The 27,425-nt window shown below is 36.2% G+C and overlaps 1 protein-coding gene across 4 annotated transcripts in view; it reads left to right on the top strand.

Annotated features, from left to right (window-relative positions):
• The window catches only part of Epha6 (EPH receptor A6), a 935,524-nt gene that overhangs the window by 199,124 nt on the left and 708,975 nt on the right, over nt 1-27,425 (top strand). The window contains exon 4 of one of the 4 annotated variants that reach the window (XM_052740948.1): nt 5,863-6,111. The exons of the other annotated variants lie outside the window; for them this stretch is intronic. Coding sequence (XP_052596908.1) covers nt 5,863-5,879 — 17 coding nt within the window. The 3' untranslated portion in view covers nt 5,880-6,111. Of the gene's footprint in view, nt 1-5,862; nt 6,112-27,425 lie in introns of those variants that run through there. 4 annotated transcript variants of the gene reach the window in all.

The following is a 27,425-nucleotide window of genomic DNA, read 5'->3' as shown; positions in this document are numbered from 1 at the left end:
TTCTTTCTTTCTCTACCCTTAAGTACTAGCTTACTATGGCTACCATAACAAAACGCACAAATAAACATTTAACAGGAGTCTACTTCCTCAACATTCTAGAGGCTGAGTGTTCAAGATCAATGTGAGAGTAGGCTTAGTTCCTGATGAAGACTCACGCTGGATTGCCCATGGCTTTCATCACTGGAAGTTATCACACAGTATTTTCTTTGTAGACCCTCAGTTGCAGTTGTATTGCCTCTACTTCTTTCTATAATAAGAATATCAATCTTTTAGTATTATGTTATGGTTCATTTTTATTACATCATTTAACCTTAATTGCCTTAATGCTTCAATATCTAAATACATTAACATAGTAGATTAGAATTTCAGCCTATGATTTTCTAGGCTCACAATTCAATATGTAACATCTTGCCTACTTTTTTTGCCATCCTGATTATCACACAGTGGATTTTCACTATTCATGATATTTTTACCGTCATTTGTTTCAGATATGTCTTTCTCAGGTACATTGTATTCCAAGAGTAACATAATTATACAGGACCAAAAACATGTCTGGCTTTTTTATTCACCATCAAGCTCATTATGCATAGAATTTTGCTTGGCATATGTGAATTACTTAGAGCATATCTGTGAGGGAATGTATTTCTTTAATTGATTGGACATAATCATTTCTTGGTTTGGCACATAACATATCAAGGCTTTTATTTTTAAATAAAATCTCTAAATAGATTGTATAACAGAGTAATAACATAAACTGGGTTCAGAATTCTGTTTTATATTTTTCTTTTATTCCTTTTATTTAAAACATACTTTTTTCTCATATAATATATCCTGATTATGGATTCCCCTTTCTCTACTTGTCCCAGTATCCCTCCCATCCAGATCCACAACCTCTCTGCCTCTCATTAGGAAAAAAAAAACAGGCTTCTAAGGGAAAGTACAGTAAAATAAAATGAGATAAAACAAAAACTAATATAGGACAAAACAGACAGAAGGAGAAGAGCCAAAGAACAGGCACAGGAAACAGATCCAGATCCAGAGGCCCCACTCATTCACCCCCTCAGGAATCACTAAAAAACACTAAACTCTTGAGGGAAGATACACTCATCAAATGTTTCATTTTTCTCTAAGTGTAACACCAAATGGAATAACTAATTTCTTAAGGCGTGAAAACATATCATTATTTTAATAAATCATTTTAGTTTCTTCCAATCAATGCCTCCAGCTATGTTATAATGAAATTTCTAATTTCCCTTTTCTTACCAGGTGGCATCTTCTTGACTTTTTATTGGACAGATGCCAGAACTTTTATAGCTGCTCGGGTTATTAGTTTATTCTTTTCCTCATTTATTTGAAAATGTCAATCATAAATTTTATCCAAATCATCTCCTACATTTACCATCTGTGATGACAGCTCTCACAGCATTGGAAATATTAAGGTGTGGGTGGACTTCCAGATATTTCTCACTCTCACATCTAGAAGCCAGCTCCATCTGGCAAGGGCATGACGTGACTAGAGTAGCAAATGTCTTCTGACCTGACTCAGTGAGGCTGTGGGCTTTATTCTGCTGTTGTTGTTCCTGGTTTTTGTTTCTCCTGTGAAGTTCATTTCAATACACCTCTGCTACTTTGACCCAGCAATGCATGCATTTTCTATATAGTATGTATATAATATGAGACAATTCCTTTGGGAGTAAGAGGTGACCCAGCTCGTGGATCATTGGGAAACAAGATCAAGCAAGATTCAGCTTCACATATTTCATGTCTTGTTCATTAAAGCCCATTGAAGGCTGCCACTAGGGTACCTCTTCCTTGTGTGTGAGCTTGTCTGTAAGCTCCAAAGCCACCTTATCATTCATCCAGCTCAAAGGCAGTTCACAACCTTGCTCTATCCACTCATAGCAAATAGTACACATGTCTCTATATTACGAACACTGTGTGATGCCTTTGGTTTCCAAAGAGAACAGAACTGGCTTATTAAATTGAAGGGAACACAATATCCATAGGTTTTTCACTGCTATGCAAACATGTAAGAAATAGCAAAGCTCTGAGGATGAGATTTAACTCACAGTTTTAGAGATTTGCAGTCCTCATTGCTTAAAGCATTAGTGGCAGAGTACAACATAGCAGTAGATTTTGTGGCAGAGGAGACTGCTCACCTCATAATAGTGTAGAAGCAGAAAGAAAAAGAGAGAAGATGGGTTCAGGATTCCCAACAGCTCCTTCTGAGGCATGCTTACAGTGACTAGACTTCCTTATCCGCTTCCAAAAGTATCAGAAGAACAGCACACAGAGGTGTTCGAGCCTTTAACCAGAAGCCTTTGTAAGAATGTTGAGCCACAAACGATGAATTTTTTCAGACAGCTTCAAGTATGTGAGAAATTCATTGAACAGACCTCAGGTCACCCAAAGAATATGCCTTCCATATTTATACAGGTAGCTTCACAGAGTATATGAACCTGGAGGATCCTGATTCATCATTTCTGAAGAAAGCTTGTGACACAACAGTGTAAATATATAGAATCTTTAACTTCCATCTTCATTGGCAATGCTAGGCTGTAAAGAAATCCCATTGGATACTCATCTCTAGGAGCATTAGCAGTATATATTAGTATTTATCTCACCTTAAGTATTTTATATTAAATCATTTTCTATCTTTTCTATTTTTATATCACCAGTAATTAGTCATCCTCATGCTTAAGGGTTGTGAGACAAAATTATGCCAAATAGATTGACAAATAAACTTTTAAAACTTTTAACAGCTTATATAGTAAAGGTTTTAAAAATTCTGAATTTTTGTTTTGTCTTTACATCTATTTTCTAATAAAGAACTTCCTACCAGTAACAGATTTCACTAGCCATAACTCAATTTATATTACAAGTACTTTATTATTATTTTATTCATTTTCATCTTTCTTATTTACCTTTCTAATATCCTCTGCTTATTCTGAGTTTAACATGATGTAGTTATTTGATAAAATATTAGCTATGCCATAAGCTAATAAGTGTAAAAACCATTTTGCTATTTCTGAATAATATCAGAAAATGTATTTAAAAAATTTATATTATATAAAGCTAAGAAGTAAATCCTTGGGACTATTTTTACCACTTTACAACATTTCTTTTCAGTTAATTTCCATTTATATCCACTTCTATAAAAAAAATCAAGAAAATATCTCATTTTCTTTGCTGAATAGCTATAAAATTCAATTATGTATAAAGGCAAATATCACTCTGAATAAAGAATCAATCTGTAAAATTAACAGAATGAATCTTTTGTATCATCATGTCCAGAGCTTATTTTTGTGCCCTGCAATGGTGGCAATATTTTGTGTGTGATACAGAAAAGCAAAGTGACAAAGCACATCCTTCACCACCTAGGCAATCTCACCCCATCCCTTTCTTCCTCCCTTTCCTTCTTTCAAGGAATTCTCCTAGGATTTGGTGGTCAGTTCACTTCACATTCTTTCCGAACAGTAATTTGCATATCAAAGTCCAGATAGAAGTAAACAGACCCTAAAGTTCCCATCTGCTGTTCTCACTCTGCTGAGACCTACATATGAATAAAGCAGTAGATTTGAGACAGCAGCTTCACTCTTGAAATATATACCATCATCGTACAACTGGCAAGTCACACAAATATTTAACATATGTTTAAATGGTTTCATATTGAGACACGAATGTCAAAAGAATATATTTGTCAAATATATTTGTCGAATGTCAAAATATTACATTTACTTAAGGGGAGTGCTGGTAAGAGGCGATTAGCAGGTCTTTATTGTACCTTGCTAGGATTTCCATAATAAGGACATTGCCATTTTATGACTGAACTTAAAGCATTATGAATAAGCTGATCTTAAGTTTTAAAATTAGCACATATATTCTGACCCATTTTATCTGTAATTCCCACGAGAGGAATTCTAACATTACAAATAATAATTCAAAATCTTAAACGTCAGAAATCAAGAAGAATGTTTAAGATTTACTTCAGTCAACTGCACCGAGACAAGACAATTCAATAGACAGAGGCTTTAGCATGCAGAGGTCACTTTTACAATGATCCTCCCTACCCTCCCTTTTCTGTTTTTCATGATAGTTTTAAAGCTTACCTTTTTATTATTATCATTACATGAATATGTTCCTAAAAATACAGCAAAACTCAGCCTTTAATGATGACTTTTGCTTTCTGAAATCAACTTCAGAAAAAACAGTAAAAGCATGTAAGGGTCAACACTGATTTAATGAGAACACTTCCCCTTTAGGTGTTCTAAGAGTAATTCTTGTAGACGAATTTCTAAATGGTCTTATTAAATAAAAAACAGAGAACCAAATATAGGGGTAAAAGCCTTAGATCAGGGAAATAGGGAAAGCCACCAGCCAACATTACCTCAACTCTGCAGCTTCCAAATGAGAGTTACTTCCTGTCTACCCATGCCTTTATTGCTTTGCTGTTCTGCCTTCTCATTGGCTATCTTAGCCCAATTACCTCACTTCCTCTTCCTACACAGCTCTGTCACTTTCTGTCAGCCTGTACAGACCTCCAGGTTTCTATGGTTGGTACAGGGATTAAAGGCATGTGTCACCACACTTGACTCTGTTCCCTAGTGTGGACTGAACACACAGAGATCCTGCCTGCTAAGTGATAGGATTAAGGGTATACACTACCACTGCCTAAATTCTTTGTTTACTTAAAATGGCTTGCTATTTCCTCTGATCTCCAGGCAAACTTTATTAAAGCACAAATAAAATATCATCACATTTCAGCACAAATAAAATATCACCACACGTTCTATGATGAGGGTTGCAGACTGTGATGGCAGATCTGCTTAGGTCAAAGCTAAATTCTGCACCTACTACAAAACAGGGAAGATGTCATGAAGTCTTTGCTAGAATTAAGTGAGGTAGCATACACAGAGGATTGAATATAACACCTTTGGCCTTGTTAGTGTTCACTGTTACTATGCAAATTTTCAGAATTTTTCAAGCCACAAGAGAATGTGAAATCTTTTAGGGAAAATAGAGGAGAGAGGCTGAAAGACTAAGTACTCATGGAATAGTTTTGTTTTTTGTTTTTTTTTATAAAAACAGTTCTTACATTAGAGGATTGAAATTAGAAAAAGAAAATGTTACACATTTTTTCAGAAGTGAATATACTCATGTCTCCTGAAGAATACCAGATTCAATAGAACTGTAGCTATTTTAAGTCTGTTAATGATATGACATGAATAAACATTAACAGGTTAATGAAACTCCTGTCTGAAAGTAAGTGAAATCCAGTTGCTTGTTTAATGTACCAAAACTCAACTTTCTAATGCTTCATAATGGTCTCAGTTCCTCTTAGAACCACTAGAAATAGCTGCTGTCTCAGGGGCATGCTGTCTTTAAAGAGCTTCTATTTTTATTAACATTCCTTGTGGATTTAACTACCATTATGCGGTTAGTGGTAAAATATCTTGTTGATGACCCATTTCTAATAGTTCTTAATCAAGAATGATTTGCAGTTGCTGGACATTTCCTTCACATTTGGTCTTCATGTCCACATCCTGGACCCTTGTCTAGTATTTTCATTAAAGCTGTAAGTGGCCAATCTCCTTTTGTTACTGTCTGGCATCTTGTGTATGTTCAGCATTATTTCAGAGTTTTTTTTATGTGTTTTGTATTGATATCCCCTGAAAAATATAAAGGAAGAGATTGTGCATAATACAAATACCAATGCTCAGCTGGTCCATCAAGAAATGTTTGAAGAAATAGTCTTATTTTTCTCTGTAATTTTTCAAATGACTAATTGCATAGAGGACCTTACCAATTTGCAGTTTTTATTCCTTGAGTGAATTATTAGAATATTTTTTTTTTCTTTTTTAGGGAGTGAAGGACATTGAGACAGGATCTCACTATATAGCACTGGCTGTCCTGGAATTCACTATGTGGACCAGGCTGGATTCGAACTCCAAGAGATTCACCTGCCTCTGCCTCCTGAGTGCTCCTGAGTGCTGGGATTAAGAGCAGGTGCCACTACACCTGGCTTCTTAGAACCATTTCAAACACATTGAGCAACAGTTACCTTATTTGTAACATGGAGTTAGTGATTTTCCTTATGACTGTTGGGGAGGATTAAGTACCAAATACAGCTCAAACATAGAATACATTGTCTGATGATGTAAACTGCATGATATATATATATATATATATATATATATATATATATATATATATATATATATATATATATAATTTTCAAATTGACTTCAAAGAAAATGATAAAATAACCAAATATTATTTACATAATAAAATACTGTTACTGATTTTTGAAAAATAATTATTTTGAAAGAAGCTGAAAAAGAATAAAACACAAAAAGTACACACTAATTAATATGTTACATATAATATATAAGTTTTAGGTAATGTAAACTGTTTTCTCCTGGCAACAATCAGGAGAGTACTTTATTGGTGTAGGATATAAAGAAAAGCAAAAATTGAAAAAGAGCTACAAACTGCATGGGGAAAAGGGTGGTTTTTTTTAAACTCTATTGTGCTTATAGTTTCATCCAAATTCATCAAATTGTGTTATCAAATTGGTTACAGCTTATTTTACAGAAATTATATCACATAACTAAGTGTTTTGCATCTCCTTAGTTTTGAGTAAATAAGAGAAAATTTAGAGTTGATTGTTTTAATCAGATTTTAAATACATTATTTATAATTTTTAATTTTTCATATGCTCAATTTTGATCATATCCATTCCTATCTCCAAGTTGTCTTGGACCCTCCCACATTGCGATTTTTTCAAATTCAATGTTACAATGTTATTTTTCTTTCTTTGACTTTCTGTTGATAGATTCACAACACGCCCCCACGGTTGGGCATGGTTGCGCAATCCCGGCAGACCTATACACTTCCACCTAGCCAGTTCTGGGTCAAAATAGCCAGTTCTGGGTCAAAACATCTCGCGTGACCAGGACCCTGTTGCTTTGCATGGTTGCTTAAAGCGCTCAACACAACCACGTGATCTATGCGCATATGTGGAGTAGCCATATGAGCCTGTGTATGCATGTGCGACCCAGCCTTTATATGCCGGCACCATATTTCCGGCTTCTCTCTTTATGCACATGTCTTTCTAACAGGCCTGAGCACACCTATCTCACTCTTATCTTAATAAAACTCTTGTTAGTGGATTCTGTCGTGTTTCGTGACATTTCCTCTCCGGGTAAGAGCGCCCGCCAAATAACTCTCTCTAAAATAAAAACCTCTAAAAATCAAAACAAAACAAGCCAAAGAGACGAAAGCAACAAACCATAACAAAAAAAGACAAAACTTTTGAACATGAGACCTGTCCTGGAGTACAGTTGATATCTATATAACCTGCCTAACCTCCATCAGGATCATTGATTCTAACTCCACCCATTTACCTTCAAATGTCGTGATTTCATATGGAACTGTTAAGAAAAAGTATTCTTATTATGCAGTTGTACCACATTTTCCTTATCCATTAATCATTTGATGGACATGTAGGCTGTTTCAAATTTCTGGCTACTATGAATAGAGCATCAATTAGCATAGACTTTCAGGTGTCTCTGTAGTAAAATTTGGAGTTTTTTTGTACCCTTCTTTGTAGTTTTTATCATCATCAGTCAGTCATCACTAGTCAACACTGAACCTCAGTGCTCCCTGTGCAATGAGGCAATCTGTCCTTTCCTCACATTCTGACTCCCATCTTCAGAGAAGATAAGGCTGCCATCTGTAGGATCTACCTAGTTTGCTACCCCAACTAGCCCTCCCTTTGATATCCACTTCATCTGGTTAGCACCATACCATGTATCAGCTCCATGATTTCTGTAACTACTAAAGGTCTTGTAACATCCTTTATTCCTCAAGCTTCCCCATTAAAAATTTTCCTAACCTTATTTCCCTCCTAAATACTGTAGGATGTCTTTTCAATGAATTTGTCTATAGAGATATGTATATAATTTTGTTATTATCTCATAAGTTGCTTTGCAAAATATATTTAAAAATTCCAAATACAGGACATGAAGTGGAAAAGTATCACCAGATAAAATAATGTTGTGCAAAATTTTGAGAAATAGAAATCATACATGTGTAAACTATGTATAAGAGTAAATCTGTTAGTTTTCATGAACCAAATAATCCTTTTAAAGAATTATAAATCATTATTAAAACCTAAAATCAGAATTTAGACAATGGATGTTAAAGACTTTAGTTTGCTGATTCATTTTCGCAAATGCTTTTGACCACAATCTGCCCCTCTACATTATTTAATGAGATGATATTAAAATCAACACTCTAATTTTCTGTAATGACATTTTAGGAACAAAATGTCTTCCTGACAAGTTTTAATTTCATCATTATTTTCGAAACTGTCATAATGAAATTGTTTCATCTGTCAAAAATAAAAACATATTCCATTTAAAAGATGTATTTTTCTGTAAAAGAAATTGTGTAATCTTGTCAATGCTTTGTTTTTCCTGAGATCATTAGATGTGTGAGTAGATATGAGCAGACTGAATTCTGCTCCTCTTTACAGTGAAGTCTTTCTAATGAGCAATCCCAGGGCTGTACCTGTCTCAGTCTTGATATCTTTATGTTTATAGACAATATATATAAAAGTATTTATTGTCCAAAAATACACTATATAATAGAATGGGATTAGTTGTACCAGAGAATTTTCTAAAATGACATTACTGCATCTAGGATCTCTTTGAACTTCTGAGGCAACTGTAAAAGGATACTATCTTCCACTTGAACTCTCCTCTGGAGACAAAATATTGTTCAATATATTGGGAATTCAGTTATTCTTGAACAGATGATTTTTTTCTTTCTTTTCCGTGTAACCTGATTGTTTAAAATTGTTCAAATTTAGCTTTCTTGACCTGCTCATGCAAGTGTAAGAGGTAAATCATTAGCATACAGTGATCTTCTCTCTTGTAGTTTGTTCTGAATACTTAAAGTTTCCTAAAGAGTTGGAAAACTCCCTTTATCGTTGTACTGTTTGAATGACACCTGTTTTATTTAGTTATTTTTGTCAGTCTCTGTAGCCCAAGCCAACCCAAAATCCATTATGTAGCTCAGGCTAGACTTGACCTTGGGTCATTCCTGCCTCAGAAATGAAAGTCTGTGAGTTGGCACACTTGACTTAGAAGTTTAAAAAAAATATAGGTATTTTTCACAGGCAGTTTTATTTCCAGAATACATCAGATAACTCAGAAATCTACGAATATGTGGATGTCCTGCTCCCTTTTAAACCTGTTGGTTCTAATTTTCAATTCGGTTTTGATTTGTTTTTTTTCTACCATCACCATTTTGGAGATCAGCTAGTTAAATCAGGACCAGATGAGGTGATGTGCACCTGTTAATCCAAGGCTTGCAAGGGTGAGGCAAGAAGATCCTGATGATAAGCCAGTCTGGGGTGCATAGCAAGACTGCCTCAAAGAAGGAGAGTGAAATAGCTCCCAGGCTTCCTTCAGAAAAGGGCACCCATACTCCAGCAATTCTCTTTATTGGTTATCTCCTTCCTTGCTTTTTTTTTTTTTTGTACGCTTTTCTCTTCATTCCTTATGCACTGGCATGTGCCTTACCCTTTCAGCAGTTCACATCCCTCAGCAGGAGGCTTTGCAGATATAATTCATCTTTTGTGCAGAGGTAGGCTCTGGGGGATCCTAACTTTCACAGACACCAGGACTATGCATCACGCCCTTTCTCCAACCTTCTGTTCCTATCAGCTCCTCAAGTATATTTTGAGAGTATAATGCCCCTCTCATGTTGTAAGTACTTTTCTCCTTACTTCCTTGTTATTTAATATTTGATTCCTGTATATTGGCATCTTCTGAAAACAGCCCTTAAGTTTCCATTCATAAAAGAAATAGATTTGCCCTAATTATAAAATTTTTCTCTATATATATTATTTTGGCATAGCTGGAATTTTAGGCTTAAAACTGCAAGATTTTTTTGTAACACATTACATATTCCAAAATAGTTTTTTTTGTGTGTCACAAATTTATGTTTACAGATGTATGTTTCTTCCTTTGTGAACAGATACCCACATTTAGAGTTCAACAGGCATTTTTCTCTTTTAATTACTTGATAATATATTTAGATTTTTTTTCATTTTTTATATCAAAAAATAATAGTGCTTTAAATCTTTTTTTTGTTATTTTTTATTTTTCTGCAGTCAGAGTATTGTGAATCAAATACATTTCTTCCAAGCTCAAGTGTTCACATACATTTGTCCTGATAATGGCGACAGCCAGAGGCGGAGCCTGTGGTAAGTGATAAAGGTCAGGAAGGCAAAAATATCATGAATGGGATTTATTCTGTTACAATGGAGGCCGCACCAAGTTCTGTTGTACCTTCTCTGGTCTGAGGACACAGTTAAAAGACAGACCTCTAAACCTAGACATGGGATGTCACAGACTCTCAGTAGCTGGACAACTCAACTACTGGACTTTCAACTTCTAGAAACACACACACACACTCTTCCTCTCCTATCTGTAAGCATTCAGTGTATGATACTTTTTCTCTGGCAGCACCAGCAGGAGTTTTGCACCACAGTGATTTTAAAAATAAACTTTGAATTATATCAATTGTCCCAGGATTTTCCTTTGGGGCCAGCAACCAGCTGCCAAAATCATGACACGGAGACTTAATATTGGTTTTGAATGCTTGGCCTAGCTTAGGCTCATTTCTGGCTAGTTCTTTTAACTTAAATTAACCTGTTTCTCTTTATTTACCTTTTTCCTCAGGGTTTATTACCTTTCTTACTTCTGTGTTTCTTACTTTCACTGTTTCTCTACTTCCGCCTGGCTTCTTTCCCCAGGCATGTTGCTCATTCTCTCCTCCGCCCTCTTGTTCTTCTTTCCTCTTCTCAAACCCAGATTTCTCCATTTATTTATTCTCTCTGCCACCAGCCCTGCCTGTCCCTCTCCTGCCTTGCTATTGCCCATTCAGCTCTTTATTAGACCACTCAGGTGCCTTAGGCAGGCAAGGTGAAACAAATGCAACACATCCTTACATAATTAAACAAATGCAGCATAAACTAAAGATGCACGCCGTTACACAGTTAAAGTAATATTCACAGCAAAAACAAATGTAGCACATCTTTACATGATTAAAATAATATTCTACAACAATCCATTTCCTTTAAAAAATACCTGTTCTGGTCTAGTATTGTCTGGCCATTATGGGTTAGGCAAGACATGGATTAGGCCATAAAATTTATAATGAACAGGAAAATATTTTTCACAAATCTAAGGGATGAGAGGTACAAACAAAGGTGGTAGTTATTAGACTAAGTTTTCTGTAGAAGACTGCATCCTCCAGAAAGGAAAATCACTTCTGTGTTCACACAAGGTGAATAGTAAGAGGCACACAAGCCACCATACAGTGAGTGAGATCTCTTTTACCATGGCTTAATCATATTTATAAGACCCCAAACATTCTTTGGTTGACTGTAGTCTTTGTGTAGGGTTGAAGCCTCGTGGGTTTTCCCTTATCTACATTGGCACATCTATTCTTGTGCCTGCCAAGCTCATGCTAGAGGATTAGAAGGATTGTTTATTTCTTCTTTGTCAGTAACAGCAAGGAACACAGAATCCAGTATCAAACTAGTCTGGGTTCAGATCCAAGTATTCTTCATTTAGTTTTCTTTTTCTGGACAAGACAAATTTCTCTGTTGTTTTCACCTACTAAATGAGAATGATAGCAGTGTCCATTCCATTATAGTATAGAGATAATAAAAGATTCAAATGTATTCAAACCTTTTGACACAATGACAAGCAAATATTAAACACCAAATAGATGATGGCCAGTGTTATCTCCAGGGTTAATATGATTATTTCAGTAGTAACACAGCAAATCACTATTAACAATTACATTATGAATCCTTTCGCTTTCTTTCTCAGGCAGTCTCCTTACCTACCTTGAAGAGGTGTCACTGGCAAGTAAACTAGTCCTTTTGTGTCACAACTGGTACCTTCCCCATTCTACTTGAATCCCCTTATGTAAACACCAAGCAGGATCAACTGAGGGAGGGAATGGCTTTCTGACTGACAGCTCTGATCCCTGTTCTCAGTAATCTCCCGTGTGAACTTTTTCCCTTGAATTCTTCATTTAAAGCTTTGCTTTATTTTCATTGTCATCTCATTTTCATCGGAGATAATCATCTTCTTATAGAATTGCCATAATATTTAAAGAAAAAGGCACATACATTGATGTTCTAGGTAGCTTTACAAGTTCGCTTTATTGAGTAAATGTACTCATCATTTGGTGCTGATTGTTGATGGGCAGTGACTCTCAGTTGCCCTCTTCTACAAGAACTGCCCTCGTCAGGATATTATTGGGGAAATACTTGGAGGCACCACAGCCACTGGTGGACTGGTAAGGAATTGCAAAAGGCCACAATCTTGCTCTATGCTCAAATGTTTGTGCTATAAATTGTACCCATTGTTAATTCTTTGTGACACTCAGCTACTCCACTCTGAAGCCACATCCAGTGTGACTTCCTATCATCTTTGGAGTTTTCATTTTTCTGGGCAACACATCCATAATTCATCACACATCTGAATCCCTCATTTAGTTTTTGCTCTGGAGATGAGCCCTAACTTTTTGTACATCGATAGCATGTTTTTAACATAATATAATAGTAATGAGTTTTTTCTAAGATGTTATAATAGATCATGACTCATTGAGAAATTTTAGAGAATTTTTCCAGTGCTGTTATTTTACTTTAGTTTCATTCATCAATTTTTTTCTTTTGACAGTTTCACATATTTACAAAACATTCTGATTAGTCTTCCATCCATCTTCTCTTCTCCCCACATGTATCATGTCCTTTTCTTGCATTCATGTCTTTTTGTTTTCTTTTGTGACCTATTGATTTTTAGTCAAGTGCATCTATATGACTATAGGTCTGACACGATTCACTGGAGGTTTGTGGGCTTGATACTGTGTGCATGTGAGAAGACAGTCCTGCTTTTCCTTCAGAATCCATCAGTACCAGTACCAAGAGTTCAGCATAAAAGAGATGGACTATTTGACCACCCCCATTTAAAATGTGTATATTTGTAACATACAAATATGATCTTTTTAACTGTGTAAATATTGAAGCATTTTAACGAGGAGTCAAATTCTGGACTTGGGTGGCCAGTTGGCTATTCATGTGAGCCAGTTCCTCACTGCCCTCACCTTTCCAGGCCCACCTCTCACCTCAGCCCACAAACCATTCTGTCTCTTCCTCTCTTCCACCTCCCCACCCTGTATTCCCTCACCACAATGGTGCCCAACTGCCCAGCACCAGGGCAATTGGTTGGGTCACAGATGGTGCTTGGTTGAGTATTGACTGCCTGAGCCATAAGGGATGGCATGGAGTTATTGCCTTTCCTCTCTCCCATGCCCAGGACTACAGACCTCAGGCAGTACTTGGTACGATGGTACTTGATACCCATCACCCAGCAACAGAGGGTCCTGGTTGATCATGGGGCCCACAAACCCCAAAGTCTAGGAGGGTGCCATCTGTGTCCACAGCCAAATCAGGCCCAAGTGGGACTGGCGACTCCTGGTTTTAAAATCTACTTTTAGTACTATCTAATATATTGAAAAATATTTGTTTCATTCAATAAATTTTTAAAGATGATAATTAAACTAAAGTTATTATGATGGATTTCTTGACTGTCAGGTTAAATTATTATGTGACAGATCTGTGCTGATGGATAAGAATCAAATAATCGACATAATAAGAATACCTTCTCCTCCCATAAAGGGTCTTATAGTTCAGGGCAGAATTTATATACATCCACACATTAAAAGAAAACTTCTTTAAAAAAAATCATTCTTTGAAGTTTCTATGTAGAACAAAAACATAATGGAGGATGAGCAAAAGTCTAAATTTCAAGTGACCAGAAGCAACTTCACTGAGTGAATGCTAGTTTGTCTGCAACCTGAAGAATATGCAGGAGATAACGTGCAGGAGCAGAGAGGACGACCTCATTTACAAAGGTCTTTAGGACAGATATGATGCTTTGCAAGAAAATACCATTGTTTGAGAAGTATAGTGAGTGGTACCATAGTGACAAAGATAACAAGGGGTAAGATTACAAGGCATCGATTTTATGTCATGCATTGGAGTTTGGACTTTGCTCTATATGCATAAGAAACCACTAAAGGTTTATAAATTGAAGGAATGAGGAGTAATGACATTTGACAAAATGATAGCAAATCAATTTTAAAAGGCAGGAAAGGAAGCAGAAAATCAGACACTATTGTCAATGGCTGAGTCAGTGATCTTATTGGACAGAGTGCAAGCAGTGGCAATACAGAGAGGATTTAAGAGAGTACTTGAAGATGATTAGATGTGGTGGATCAAGGGATAGAAAGCAGATTTGGTTGGTTCAATGAACATAGAGGCAAGAGGGAAAAAATGTGAGAAGGCAAGGGTAAAGTGGCAGATAATAGTTAGACCTGAGTTCAGAGATGCGGCTGTGGGCATGGAAAATGGGGATTGTAGTAAAGTATTTAAATGAGTACCATTCATAGCCAAGTTGGACTGTGAATAATTATCTATTAGTGAACAAAGCACACTGTATTTTAAAGCGAGATTCAATCTTCCACTTATAGAGGAAGATGCATGAAGATGGTGTAAGACCTAATATTTAAGCTGGTGAAATATGACTGTTTAGGACAAAGAATGAAGGAGGAGGGCTAGGGACGCTGTCCACAGGGAAAGAGAGAATAATAACTAGAATGGGCTGTCAGAATCATATAAATATTTTAATGAATGGCTAATAGAATATTAGAGGCATGTATATTTGTGTTTTATTCTAAACCTTTCTCAAAATCAAATTTTATGTTTCCTTTAATTTTTATTTATTTATTTATTTGTTTGTTTATTTATTTATTTATTTTTGCTTTCAAAATATCTTGAACAAATTATACTGGACTTGATGCATAATGTGTAAAACTTGCATGTAACAGGTGGTAAAGTCAAATGTTACAGAAGGAAAAAGAAAGAGTGGTGGCCATTTGCTGCAAGTTTATGGCTTTTGTCCTTGACTGTTTTATTGTAGCTAGGGGACACTTTGAAATAAGCTGTTAGGGTTTAAGTCCTTGAATGTAATTGGACATTGAGCAAATTGCAGCCCACATAACCTCAGTACTACCAAGTTCAATAAGACTGTGGAAGACAATGGAGACAGAACGTCAGTCCAAAGTAAAGAGAGACCAGAACAACAAGACTTAGTCTGTTCATGTGTTGTGTGGGCCGTGCTGTGCACACACTTGGACGCTTGCTGATTTGAATATTGATAATGCTGGTGTTACTATTAGTATATAAATCGGACAACAGTTAACTCTGAATATTCACTTGGGATGATGAATGTAAGTGTTCCAAATTCATAGTACCTATAAGTAACTTTCAAATTCTGTCAAGTAAGAAAAGAAATTAATATCTTCATTGTATAAATACACTTTATACAATATGAACTTTCATATAAACATCAGATTAATATCTTAAACATTGGACACATAGTATAAAACTCTTGTTATACCTGAGCCATTTATCAAAATAAGTTCTTCAAATGAAAAACAAACACAAGATATTAGATTGAGTTATGATATGCAAGCCATTTTCAATTTATCATGGCCTTTGCTCTTAAGGATAGAACAGCTTATTATAAATTCTTCATGCTATGGGAACTTGAACTCCTCAGAGTGTTTTCTGTATTATTATATAAACTCTCTTTCTCTGATCAATCTAAATTGACTTTAGCATAACTATAATGATCCAAGAATTCATATTATCCCTGGAGATGATGCCTCAAAGAAAGTAAGTTAATTCTTTGGCTGTGTCAAATCCTTCAGTGATAATTTATTTTATAATCAGTAATGCCAAAGAAATGATGCAGCTGTTTACTGTGGAGTAGGAAAATTGAATTAACCATTCATTCCCAGTCTTACCTGTGATTGTAAATTTCATATTTCTTGGTAAATATATTGTTAATTCTGATGTTTAGAATTTAATGCTGATACTGAATAAAACACTGAAGGGTCTTTGGGCTGGAAACATACAACAATGTTTATGATGATTTTATCCTATTTTTCTCTTTCTCTAATTACTTCTAGGTTCTATGTTTGTTTCTTTACATGAAGTTAGGATAAATTGATACCAGTTTTACTATCCCTTTCCTTTGCACCAAGAATCCCTGGCAGAAGCAGACAAGCTAGTCTGGATCCCAAGCTAGTATTTCCACTGTGCCTATGCATTCTGGCATTGATCTTTGAGTATATTAGGCATTATTCATAGAAAGTCTGAATATTCTCTTGAAATGGTGCATGCTCACGGGTAGAACATGAAGTATACCATTTTAAGGAACTTTTCTTTGGAAATCAAACAAATACCTCTGAAAAGAGAGGATCCTTTCTATAACCACCTGTGCTCAGAGTTTCATATTTTTATTCACTCAGGTGATACCTTCTCTGTGAGTGAGACAAAACTTCATAGTTCTGGACATGATGATAAGTCTAACCATCCAGACTATGGTAATCAGACTTATATTACTGAAAAAATATACCTGAGCAAATCAGAGCTTACAAAAGGAGGGAAGATTTACTTTGGCTCATGGTTGAGAAGTTTTGGTCAGTCCATGGTTGTTTACCCTGGTAATATAGCTTTGAGATGAATCAGGAATTCCATGGTGGGACAGACCTTATCAAACCACAATGATGTCTAAGGTAATAAATATACCCAGTGTGTATGTATAAAGGCATGTTATCAGTACCAAAACAGCCTGATAGAAATATGGGAGTTTATGAGTAGGAAGCTGTAGAAAGAACACCATTTTTACCAGGAAGTGGTTGTGCATAGGAAGGGGTTCTGGCCCACAAATCCCTTTCAAGAACACCTTGCCACTGAAGTTGTTGATGCCATTAGCTCCCACTTTCCAAAGTTTCTAACACCTATGAATATCACACAGGATAGCAACAGAGGAGACTGCAGAACATTCTAGGTTACAACAGAGTTATGATATCAAAGCTGCTTTTCAGACTTGGTACATTCTGTAGCTTTGAACGTTCCTTAAAGATTCATGTAGCACTATCGAGAGATGGAGAAGGCTAAAAAGAAAAAAAAAATGTAGAGCCTGGTGGAAGATCATTACATCATTGGTAGTTCACCATTGAGAGGTCTGTGGATCCAGGTCTTCTTGCTGTCATTTGTTCCCTATCTGTGGAATGAGTAGTTTTTCTCTACCACACTCATGTGATATAATGTGCTGCCTCCCTACAGGCTCAAACCAATAGATCTAATTGATCATAAATTGAATCTTGTAAAAACTATTTGCCAATATAAGCCACTTTGGAGCTAGAGTTATGGCTCAGTGGTAGAAAGTACCCACTGAATTTACATGGAGGCTCACAATTGTGTTTCACTGCAATTTCAGGACACACAACACTTTCTTTCAGCCTCCATGCACAAATACACACAATGCATGTGCATACCTGCATGCAAAACACTCACGCACCTCACCATAAAAACAAATAAATCATTAAAAGTAAACCACACCAGTTCCTTTTTGTTCTTAAAATTCTCCATTGTCTGAGACTTAGCATGAAGAGTTCCTGCCATTCATGGCTGTTACACCCCCTGTTCTCAAAACTCTGAAGAACTGAACCCCCAGTGCTAGGGGCTCCCCCTTGAAGAAACCGTTCTTTGTTCTGGTCCCTAGCAAACTCCCCTGCTTTTAAGCAGGGGCAATTGATCAGCAGGAGGAGTTCAGGGCTTTTCATTCTCAGGGTGGGCTGTGAGAAGAGAGTGAAAACGTAGCCACATCTGAATTGGAGCAATCAGATCAGATAGCACCCTGTGTATGATCAGATCAAACCGAAAGTTTGAGAGCCCATTTACCATTCACATCCTTTGCAGCAGGCAGCCAGGAGCCTGGCGTGAGGACTTGCCTGTCTGCATAGTGACTCACCAGACTGATCTCAGCAGGTGAGTCCTTAGAGCAGAGTGTAGGTAGCAGAAAGGTAAAATGTATTAGCAGAGTGGGGAATGGAAACAATTTCCTTTGTCCTAGCCAGTTGTTCACATATATCCTGCTATGATATTGTATTTCATCCTCATTCTGTTCAGTCCTGTATCATACATTTTCCCATTGAAGGTCTTTCTTTTTGAACTTCAAAAGTATGTAGAATTGATACAATGGTCTTACCTTCTGAAATTCAAGAACCAAAGACAGAACTCAATCCTAATGTAGGACCAAAGGGATGATGTCATACATTATCTTTAATTCCAGACAGGTTCTGTATTGCCAGGGACAGCTGTTTAGCTGTGTGACTCCAACCAGAGCTGTCTGTTCTCCACTTTAGGGATTTTGTTGGATCTTAAGAGGCAGACCATAGATAGACAATTGTAAAATATAAGTGGGTAACTTTATGAGTTTGGAACTCCAGAAGAGCTTCCCAAGAACAGACAGTTACTGCACTTGTAGTCTTTAGCAATTACCAAGAGAACACTAACAGATCATATGTCAAACTGCACAACTACGTATGATGCTCCTTTCAAAGTACACTGTACAGTGGTGTCATTTCAATTCTATCCTCTTGTCCTGGGTTAGCTGCATACTTTCCAGGTAGGGGAGTTCTCCTTTGTTAAGTCAATAATAACTATGGTTTTTGTCTAATATCTTTTCAAAATAAGCATCTAAAATTTACTACATATAAAAGCAATCTTTTCCGTTCTAAGATATACAGAAATTTCCCAGGTCTTTTTTTGTCTTTACACGTGAAGACATTGATACACCTGTTACTGAATGTATGTTACTGCATGGATTGCCCAAGGAACTACCCAAAAGCCTTGATGTTAGATGGGCTCAAGCCTTGGTGATAGTTGGGCTCTGCACTGGCATTGAGTTGAAATCCTAGGCTTCTTAAGAGGGGACTCATGGATTTTTTGGAGTCTGGTCGTTCTCTCACGTCTCACCACTACTCCAGTGCACCACAACTTCCAGCTATGTGTCTTTGTATGTTATGTTTCATGCTGCATAAATGTGCGTGAAATGTCTCTACTCCTGGGTACCTCCATCGCTTTACTTCATCTTACATGGTTCTTTTTAATTCTATTAGACTCGACCATACATTGCTGGTCTATCTTAGTGTGTGTGTGTGTGTGGGGGGGGGTTCATTCTCTCCTTTGTGTTCCTTGAACATTTCTCTTAAATCACAATTTAAACTGTTCAGCAATGAATATAAATTTTCTTTTTAATCAAGCCTCTGAGCAAACATATGGAATTTACTTTTAAGTAACTAGTTTCTATATACCAGATATGGGACCTTTTGCTTTCACATGCATGGGCTGTATTTAACTTTCCATGTTTTATAAAACAAACAGTCTCAAAACTGTTTTTTATAAGAAAAGTGATATCTAGAATCCTCCTGTAAGATGAAACAGTTCTGATGATGAAAAACAACATTCTGTAGATGTTTTCAGGATTCATTAATCAAGTCTTCCTCACTGCTGGAATTTTACTAAAATCTAAGAAGGTTTCTGTTACGATGTATTATTGTTGTTCTTTGGGATTTGTTTTAAACAAGGTATCACAGAGCCGTGGCTGGCTTCAAACCCCTGCTCCACCACCTTTACTTCTGAGGGTTAAGACTGTACTCCAGCAATCTTAGGTGGGCTCAGCACTGACATTGATTTGAAATGCCACCATACCCAGATTTCACAATTCAATAAATAAAAGAGTTAAGAAAAATAACTAAGAATGGAGAAAGAATCAGGGAAAATGGAGAGACATGAATTAGACATTCAACCAAATAAACTACATGCTAGAGAAAATTTTCTCAACATATATGTGGTATACAGAATTCATTGGGTTTTGAAATTTCATGCTTGTTTGGCTTTGTCTTAGTGATTAGAATGCAGTAAAAGTAGACAAACTACAAATATCATTCACCTAAATTTCTAAAGCATATAGTGAGGATGAACTTCAAATATGTACAGTTTAAAAACATAGATTACTTTTCTGAAATATAGCATATTAAAGAAAATAGCATGTACTTGTAGTTTACACATTGTACAGTTTAATCAAGATTATTTTTCCAACAGATGGCTATGCCCAAATCTAATTACAATATGGTTAAGAAAGGTTGAAGTGGCACAGAATGATAATTTATAATAAAGAGCATGGATGAAAAAATCATAGTCAACATTTATTTGACATGGTCTTTTTATTAATAATGTAAATCAGTCAGCTGCTCTATTGATTTTTGTATTTGAATTTATCTATTTCCTATAAAATATCATTTTACTAAGGTGTGATTGAAAAACAATTCACATATATTTATATTGTATGAGGTAATATTTTATTGTGTGTGTATATATATATATATATATATATATATTATGTATATGTTACAGCATGATTAACATAATAAAGCTAGGTAACATAGCACTTCAAATGATACCATTTTTGTTGTTCTGAAAACGTTTGTGAAATACATCCTTTACAAATTTCAGGTATGTACTACAGACTCTACCAGTCTCTGTCATGCATGTATGGTCTCCACAGTTTTTATCTTAGCTTCCAACTCCATTCCCCACTCACTGCCCCTGGTAACACCATTCTAGTTATGAGTTTCACATGTTGTTGTTGTTTTCCTTGTTTGAGAAATGGTAGCAATTCTCTTTGTGTATGTGGCTTAGTTTTTTCCCAGCAGAATGATCTTAAGATATAAACATGCTGTTACAAATAGTGAGGTTTCTTTCTTTACCACTGGGAGGAGTGCAATATGTGGCTAGGTGTCGTATTTTCTTATTCATTCATTCACTAATGGATACTTAGATTGCTTCTATTTCCTGGCTATTATGAGCAACTGTGCACTAAACACAAGGGTGCCTACTCTAACTCACTGCTGGGTTGGATGATCTTGGGCTTAAAAGTTTTCTCTGAGATCCATTTTCTTCCACTAGGTCCATAGTAGTGACTGCCTGCCCACATTGTGCCTGATGGTTGGCATTTCACTCTATTTTTCTTTACCTTTTTTGATATTTTTCCTATTGAAAAAATTCTTTCAAATGCTCAAAAAATATTATCATAAATGACACAAAATAAGAAAATGCTAAAATGACTGTTATTTTCTCACTTTAAGAGACTAGATAAGCCTTAGAAATTTTATAAAATAAAATGAAAATGTGCACACACCACACATACTCATTCTTCCATTGAACAGAGATGACATGCTTTGTTTAAACATTTTGGAATGTGTGTTATTTTTCAATGGGTGTATATTTCTCATATTTTAATTAATCTACTTCTAGAAACAATCTCCTTGGGTTGATTTCATTTTTCACAAACCAAAAGGAAGTAAGGCAATCAGAAAAAAGTGATGAAAGCCAGAAACACCAAGATTTGAAAAGAGAACATCTAGGATTCTGGGAACAAAATAAGTAGGAATGTATGATGTTATTTCAAAAAATAGTAATGCCTTCATGACAAATTAGGAAATCCCAAATTTATGGAACTTTCTCCACAGATTGGGGAATAAAAGGGACTCTACCTTGTTTATAAAACCAACACAGGTTAATAGTAAATCTAAATAAGAGGAATATGAATAAAGAGAAACTAAATCATTTTCATATTTGAATAAAAACATATGGACTTAAAGCAGCAGGCAAAGTGCACTGAGTATAAAAATACTAACTATGATATCACAGTATGTTTTGTCTCAGGAATTCCATGCTATTTTTTAAAGGAATTTTTTAATTCATTTTACATACCAACCATAGATTCCCCCTGGCCTCAATCCTCCCACTCCCCAGCCTCCTCCCACCAACCCACTCCCCATTCCTTCCTCTAACAAGGTATGGCCTCCCCTGGGGAGTCAGCAGAACCTGGTACATTCAGTAGAGGCAGGACCAAGACCCTCCCAGGAATTCCATGCTATTTTAACAGGAGACCTTATAACTTGATTCATCACTTTTTCAGTTTAAGTGAGAAATTTTGATCATCCACACAGGTGCAGGAAAGTCCTTTTGCAATTTTGACAAATTTATTTTATAATTTGATAATATTTTAATTGTGCTGAAATGTGATTTTATTTGTATGTTAATAAATAAAGTTTGGCTGGAGATCAGAGGTCATAGTGAACCAGGGACAGCAGTCAGGTGGTAGTAGCCCACGCCCTTAATCTGATCACATGGTAGGCAGAGTCTCTGTGTGGTCAAGGACACAGCCAAGTATAGTGACACAAACATTTAATCCCAGTACCAACCATAGAGACCAGGAGGTCTGTATAGACAGGCAGTGACAAGGAAGTCTTGTGGCTGGGCTTAGAGCCAATGAGAAAGCAGAACAGAAAAGCAATAAAAACACAAGTCAGATATTAGAAGGTCCCTCTCGGGGGAAGCTACTGCAGGTGGTAAGCTAAAGCTGGGTGGCTCTTGCTCTGATCTCTTTGGCTTTAACTCTGTATTTGGCTCTGTGTGTCTTATTTAATAAGACTGTTTAGAAATTCCTCTACAATATGAACTGTTGGCAGAATTGAAATAACATTGAGTGTTCTTAAACCAATAAGGATATATTTTAAAACTCCATCTCATAGTAGAAGTCTAGATGAATTGAGGGTGTGACAAATTGTCTAGTATCACTATTTTATTCATCATTTTGATCAGTTTCTGTATTCTAAAAATGGACTAAGATAAATGAAGAGAAATTAAATATAAAGTCTATATTCAGACACATTATTATCTATATAGAAAGTTCAAGATCATTGAACATTAAGCTACACAAATCAATAAGAGTTCTCAGATTTATCTTTGTATACAATCAATTTTCAAAAGCCTATAGTATTTCTGTCTTTCAAGCTGACGGGAGTAGAACTTATAATAGACAGTAAGATTGAATTTACACTATAAAATAGTATACTAGTTATGCTGGTTAGTTGTAACTGTCATCGTGACACAACCTGGAATCACTTGGGATTAGAGTCTAAATGAGGATTGCCTAGATCAAGTTGTTCTGTGGGTATGCCTATGGGGAACTATGTTGATTGTTAATTGGTGTAGAAAGCAGGATCCAATCCACTGTGGAAAGCACCAACCTCTGTTTCAGGACCTGCGAGTAGCAAGTGCTGATAGAGTATTAGGAGAGCTGGCAAGCAGGAATCCAGGAATCTGTTCTCTGTTCTTGAATTAGGATGCAAAGCTTTAGTTCTTGCCGTGACTTCCAGGACATGACTGTGTTGTGATATTTTATTTGTGCTGTAGTAAATAAAGCTTGCCTGGAGAGAAGAGGAAAAAGCCAGCCTTTATAAGTAAACACAAAGGTCATGCAATGTTAGCACATGCATTTAATCCTATCACTTGGGATCTATGTGAGTTCAAGGCCACACTGGGAACAGAGCCAGGTGTGGTGGCACATGCCTTAAATTCCAACACTAGTTAACCATGGAGGTCTGGAGGTCTGTATAGACAGACAGGAAGTGACAGAGCTGGGCAGGAAGAGGAAGTGATGTAGCTGGACAGAGGGAGCAAATCAGATAGCAGAGCAGCAAGGCATGCAGGCATGGGTAGACAGAATATAACTCGCCTTTGGAAGCTGCGGTATTGGTGAGGTGAGGTTAGCTTGTGGCTGTTCCTATTCCTCTGATCTCTCTCAGGCTTTAACCCCTATATCTGGCTCCATGTTTTTTTTATTTAACAAGACCATTTAGAAATTTGTCTACATGACTGGTGACAACTTTGAATTGCAAGCCAACTAAGCCATTTTCCCCCACAGCTGCTTTTGGTTACAATATTTGTCACAGCAACAAAAATGAAACAAGTTCACTCGTTCTGATTTAAAAAAAAAAAATACAAGGACTTCAATTTTTTTCTGAAATAATCAGGATACTTTGTGTCCTGAAGGAAAATCTAAATTAACTACTTGCATCTGAGATGACAACATTAGTACTCAAAATATATCGATGAAAACTACTGATGCTGACAGACTCACATCCAATTTGTCTAAGTGAAAACTTAAGTTTGAAATTGTCCCCGTAGTTTTTGTTTGTCTGTATTGTTTGGGAAATACATATGTGCACAATCTGTGGTGGCTGAGCAACAGCACTAGGCAAAGTGGAGGGCTAGAGGAGGTCAGAACTCGAAGACATTACAAGTAGTCAGAGCAGGTAAGCCACGTGGTTTTCGGTGTCATACGGAACAGTACACAAGCAGATACTGGAAAGTGCAGAGGCACACACTGGTCACACATGAATGGGCACAGGCACACATGCAAACCAGAAGACAGGCCACAGGTAAGGAAGAGAGACCTATACTAGTTGGCTGGCAAAAGGCCCTGACCTCTGACCTCAAGGGCATATTTATAGAACACTGGGCAAACATGGCATTTTTCCAGGAGTAGTTGTTGATTGTATGATGATGATATCACTGATTACTCTTAGTTCTCCAGATGTCAGGACTCAACCACCTTTAGTTGACTCATTGTCTTGGATGTCCAGGGCCAGCTGTGTTTTAGTTGACTCATCCTGGGTATCTATATCAGCACCATATTCTCTGGATTTAATGGGCCTTTACAGCCTCCTAGTTCCTTGCATACCCTATCAACATGGATATTCTGATCTTTTAAAAATATTTCAAATTCATTCATATTATTATTAGTCTCTGTATTTCAATTTACATGATATGATAATAGTGTCAATGTGGATTTCTCAAATAATATGCATCATCAAAAACTATAAAATATGATATTAGTTTAAGCAATATCTAAAATATATAAGCTATCAGTAAACAGCACATATGCTAAAACACTATGCACAAGACTGAAAGAATTTGTAGATCATATCATGGGGCTGAAGTTAAGAGACAGGAAACCTTTGAAAACATTGTTTAAAAATTAAACTTTTTATATAATATATTAAAATAAAACTAGAATTTTTAAAATACTAGTATTGATTATTAAAGCAGAATGTTATACTTTTGTAATATCAGCATAAAGGAAAGAGCACCAACTACTGACATGTTTAAATGTTATAATTTTTCTTCCAAAGAAGTATCTTGACAATGCTTTGGATATCAGTGTCCACATAGCAATCATTAACAATGATGCCACTGATAAATAGAGTTCCAGAATTGTTGAGAAATGGATTGATGGCTACTCTCCTGGATTTCTCTAATGTATGCAATAGAGTCCTACTTATAGAAGCATGATGTTTAATTTTATCAATACAGTTAATAAAGATATAAAATATATTTTGTTAAAATCAAGTAGAATGCAAATAAAGAACATAAAATTCAATAAACTGAATATAATGACTGCCTAAGAGGATGATTTGCTTGACACTCTAGGTAATGAGCTTGTAAACTAATAAGAAAACTATGACAAGCATATCTAATTATGTTGTGGCCGAATCTGTTGAGAGGAGAAAATTATTTTTGGCTGGGAGAATAATTCACTAAGATTGTAATAACTGAATTGCAGCTTGATGGAAGGATAGGGCATAATAAGCATGGACTGGAATGAGAATTGTTGCAGGTGGAAGATGCTACATGTGCACAAAGGCACAGAGGTGAGAGATGAGACATTCACAGGTGGATAGAATGTGGCACCCAGGAATCACACACTGGAATGTTCAATAGCATGTTGTAGTATATAGCCTTTATTTATAAAACAATGGCATTGAACAAAGGAGGATACAGGATGCAATGAACAAGCGAGAAACACTGTGGAGACACTAACTCAAGCAAAAATGTAATAACTTTCCAAACAATAGCATTTGTGATGGATAAGATTGATGCAGGAAAAAAAACCAAAGGAATCAGTTCATTAAGAGGCTGATGTCTAAACACGAGAAATCATTCACTAAATAAATATTCGCTGATTGGCAGGGACTAGAGATAACCATGAAGCAAATCACTAAAAGAAAACCTTGCTTTCAAAATCTTATTGATAGCAAGGAAAAGATGGATAATTAGCAATAATCTACTAGTACAGTTTAAAATAAGTTGGAAAGCCAGTATTACAATGATATCCAAAGTAGTGAAGACAGGAATGGAAGTTTTATTTTGGAGCATAGGAGGATGCACAACTTTATCTAAGGTTAGGAAAAGGTATCCCTGTGAAGGTGAGGGGAGCGAAGACATGAAAGAGATGAGGGTTCCGTCCTCAGCTATGTCAGGAACAGTAATCTGGAGAGACGGCATGCCAGAAGCTAATTTCTTGAGGCAGAAGTATGTTAAGAGAATGACAGGGTCAGCTGACTGTAGGTATGTGTCAGGGAGAACGGGTCACCGAGAGACTGTGCAAGACTCTGTGTCTGTTCCGTGTGAGGGCTTGGGATTTTATTCAGCAGGTTAAGGGAGATATCAGAATCCTAGATCACAGGTGTTTTGTAATATGTCTTGAATGGTAACAGGACGGCGATCATTACCACAGTGAAAAAGGATACCACAGACACAGGGAGAATATAGAGGAGACAGTCAGGTCAAACCCCCGAGAGAAGTAGACATTGACCACTAAAGGTGAGGTGATCATGGTGACTCACACAGGGAGATCAAGACAAATGTCATCGTGATGGTAAAGATAATAATACTGTTGGGAGCCACGCTAAAATTTTAAATGTAAATAATATCAAGTAGGGTTTAAAAATATAGATTTATTAGTCATCTTCCTCAGACAGTGTGCAAATTATTTGGAAAATCTGTTTAGTGAAAATTTGTTAGCTGTAAAGGAATTAAAAGTGTGTTGATGTAAGAAAAATAACCTTCTTTAAAACATTTGGAAACTGCCAGACAGAAGGCACACTAGAAACTTTTTTCTTCTCATATTTTCTGAAGACATGACCTTAGGCATTGAACACAGACCAGGGATCTGCTGTATCCAAGCATCCTTGATATGACATTCCCAGCATAGAAGTAATAATCACACATTTATATTCAATTATGTTAAATAATGGTATATTTGGCAATAACAATAAGTATTTACTGTAAAATTACTTTAATCATACAAATCTTCTCCATCATCTTGGAGCTTTTACATCATTATTGCTAGCAGACAGATAGGTTATTAGAAGTATGATATTATGAATGGTCATATAAATAAATACATTTGGAATATGGCATCTTTGGCTGAGAGTGGTCCCAATCCTCAGCCTGTGTTTTGGGATGGTGATGTCAAAAATCTCTGAGTCTGAGATTCAAATATCAGTAGTAAACCATTCTAATTCCATGATTAAGTCAAGACTGGAGGACACATAACTAACTGGGAGTGAACTTCTTCTGGACATCAGGTTACCATTCATCTCATAATTTGCAGTGCCATGTCTAATAACAAACAAGCAGCATTAAGAGATCCAAGATGACAAACTCCTGAATGAATGCTAAGTCTAGACAAGATTGTGGCTCAAGCTATTCTAGACACAAAACA

Source organism: Peromyscus californicus, unplaced genomic scaffold, assembly GCF_007827085.1.
Source record: "Peromyscus californicus insignis strain IS unplaced genomic scaffold, ASM782708v3 Scaffold_16__1_contigs__length_79575227, whole genome shotgun sequence".
Taxonomy (NCBI): Eukaryota; Metazoa; Chordata; class Mammalia; order Rodentia; family Cricetidae; genus Peromyscus; species Peromyscus californicus.
This window is presented reverse-complemented; position numbering and strand designations above follow the sequence as displayed.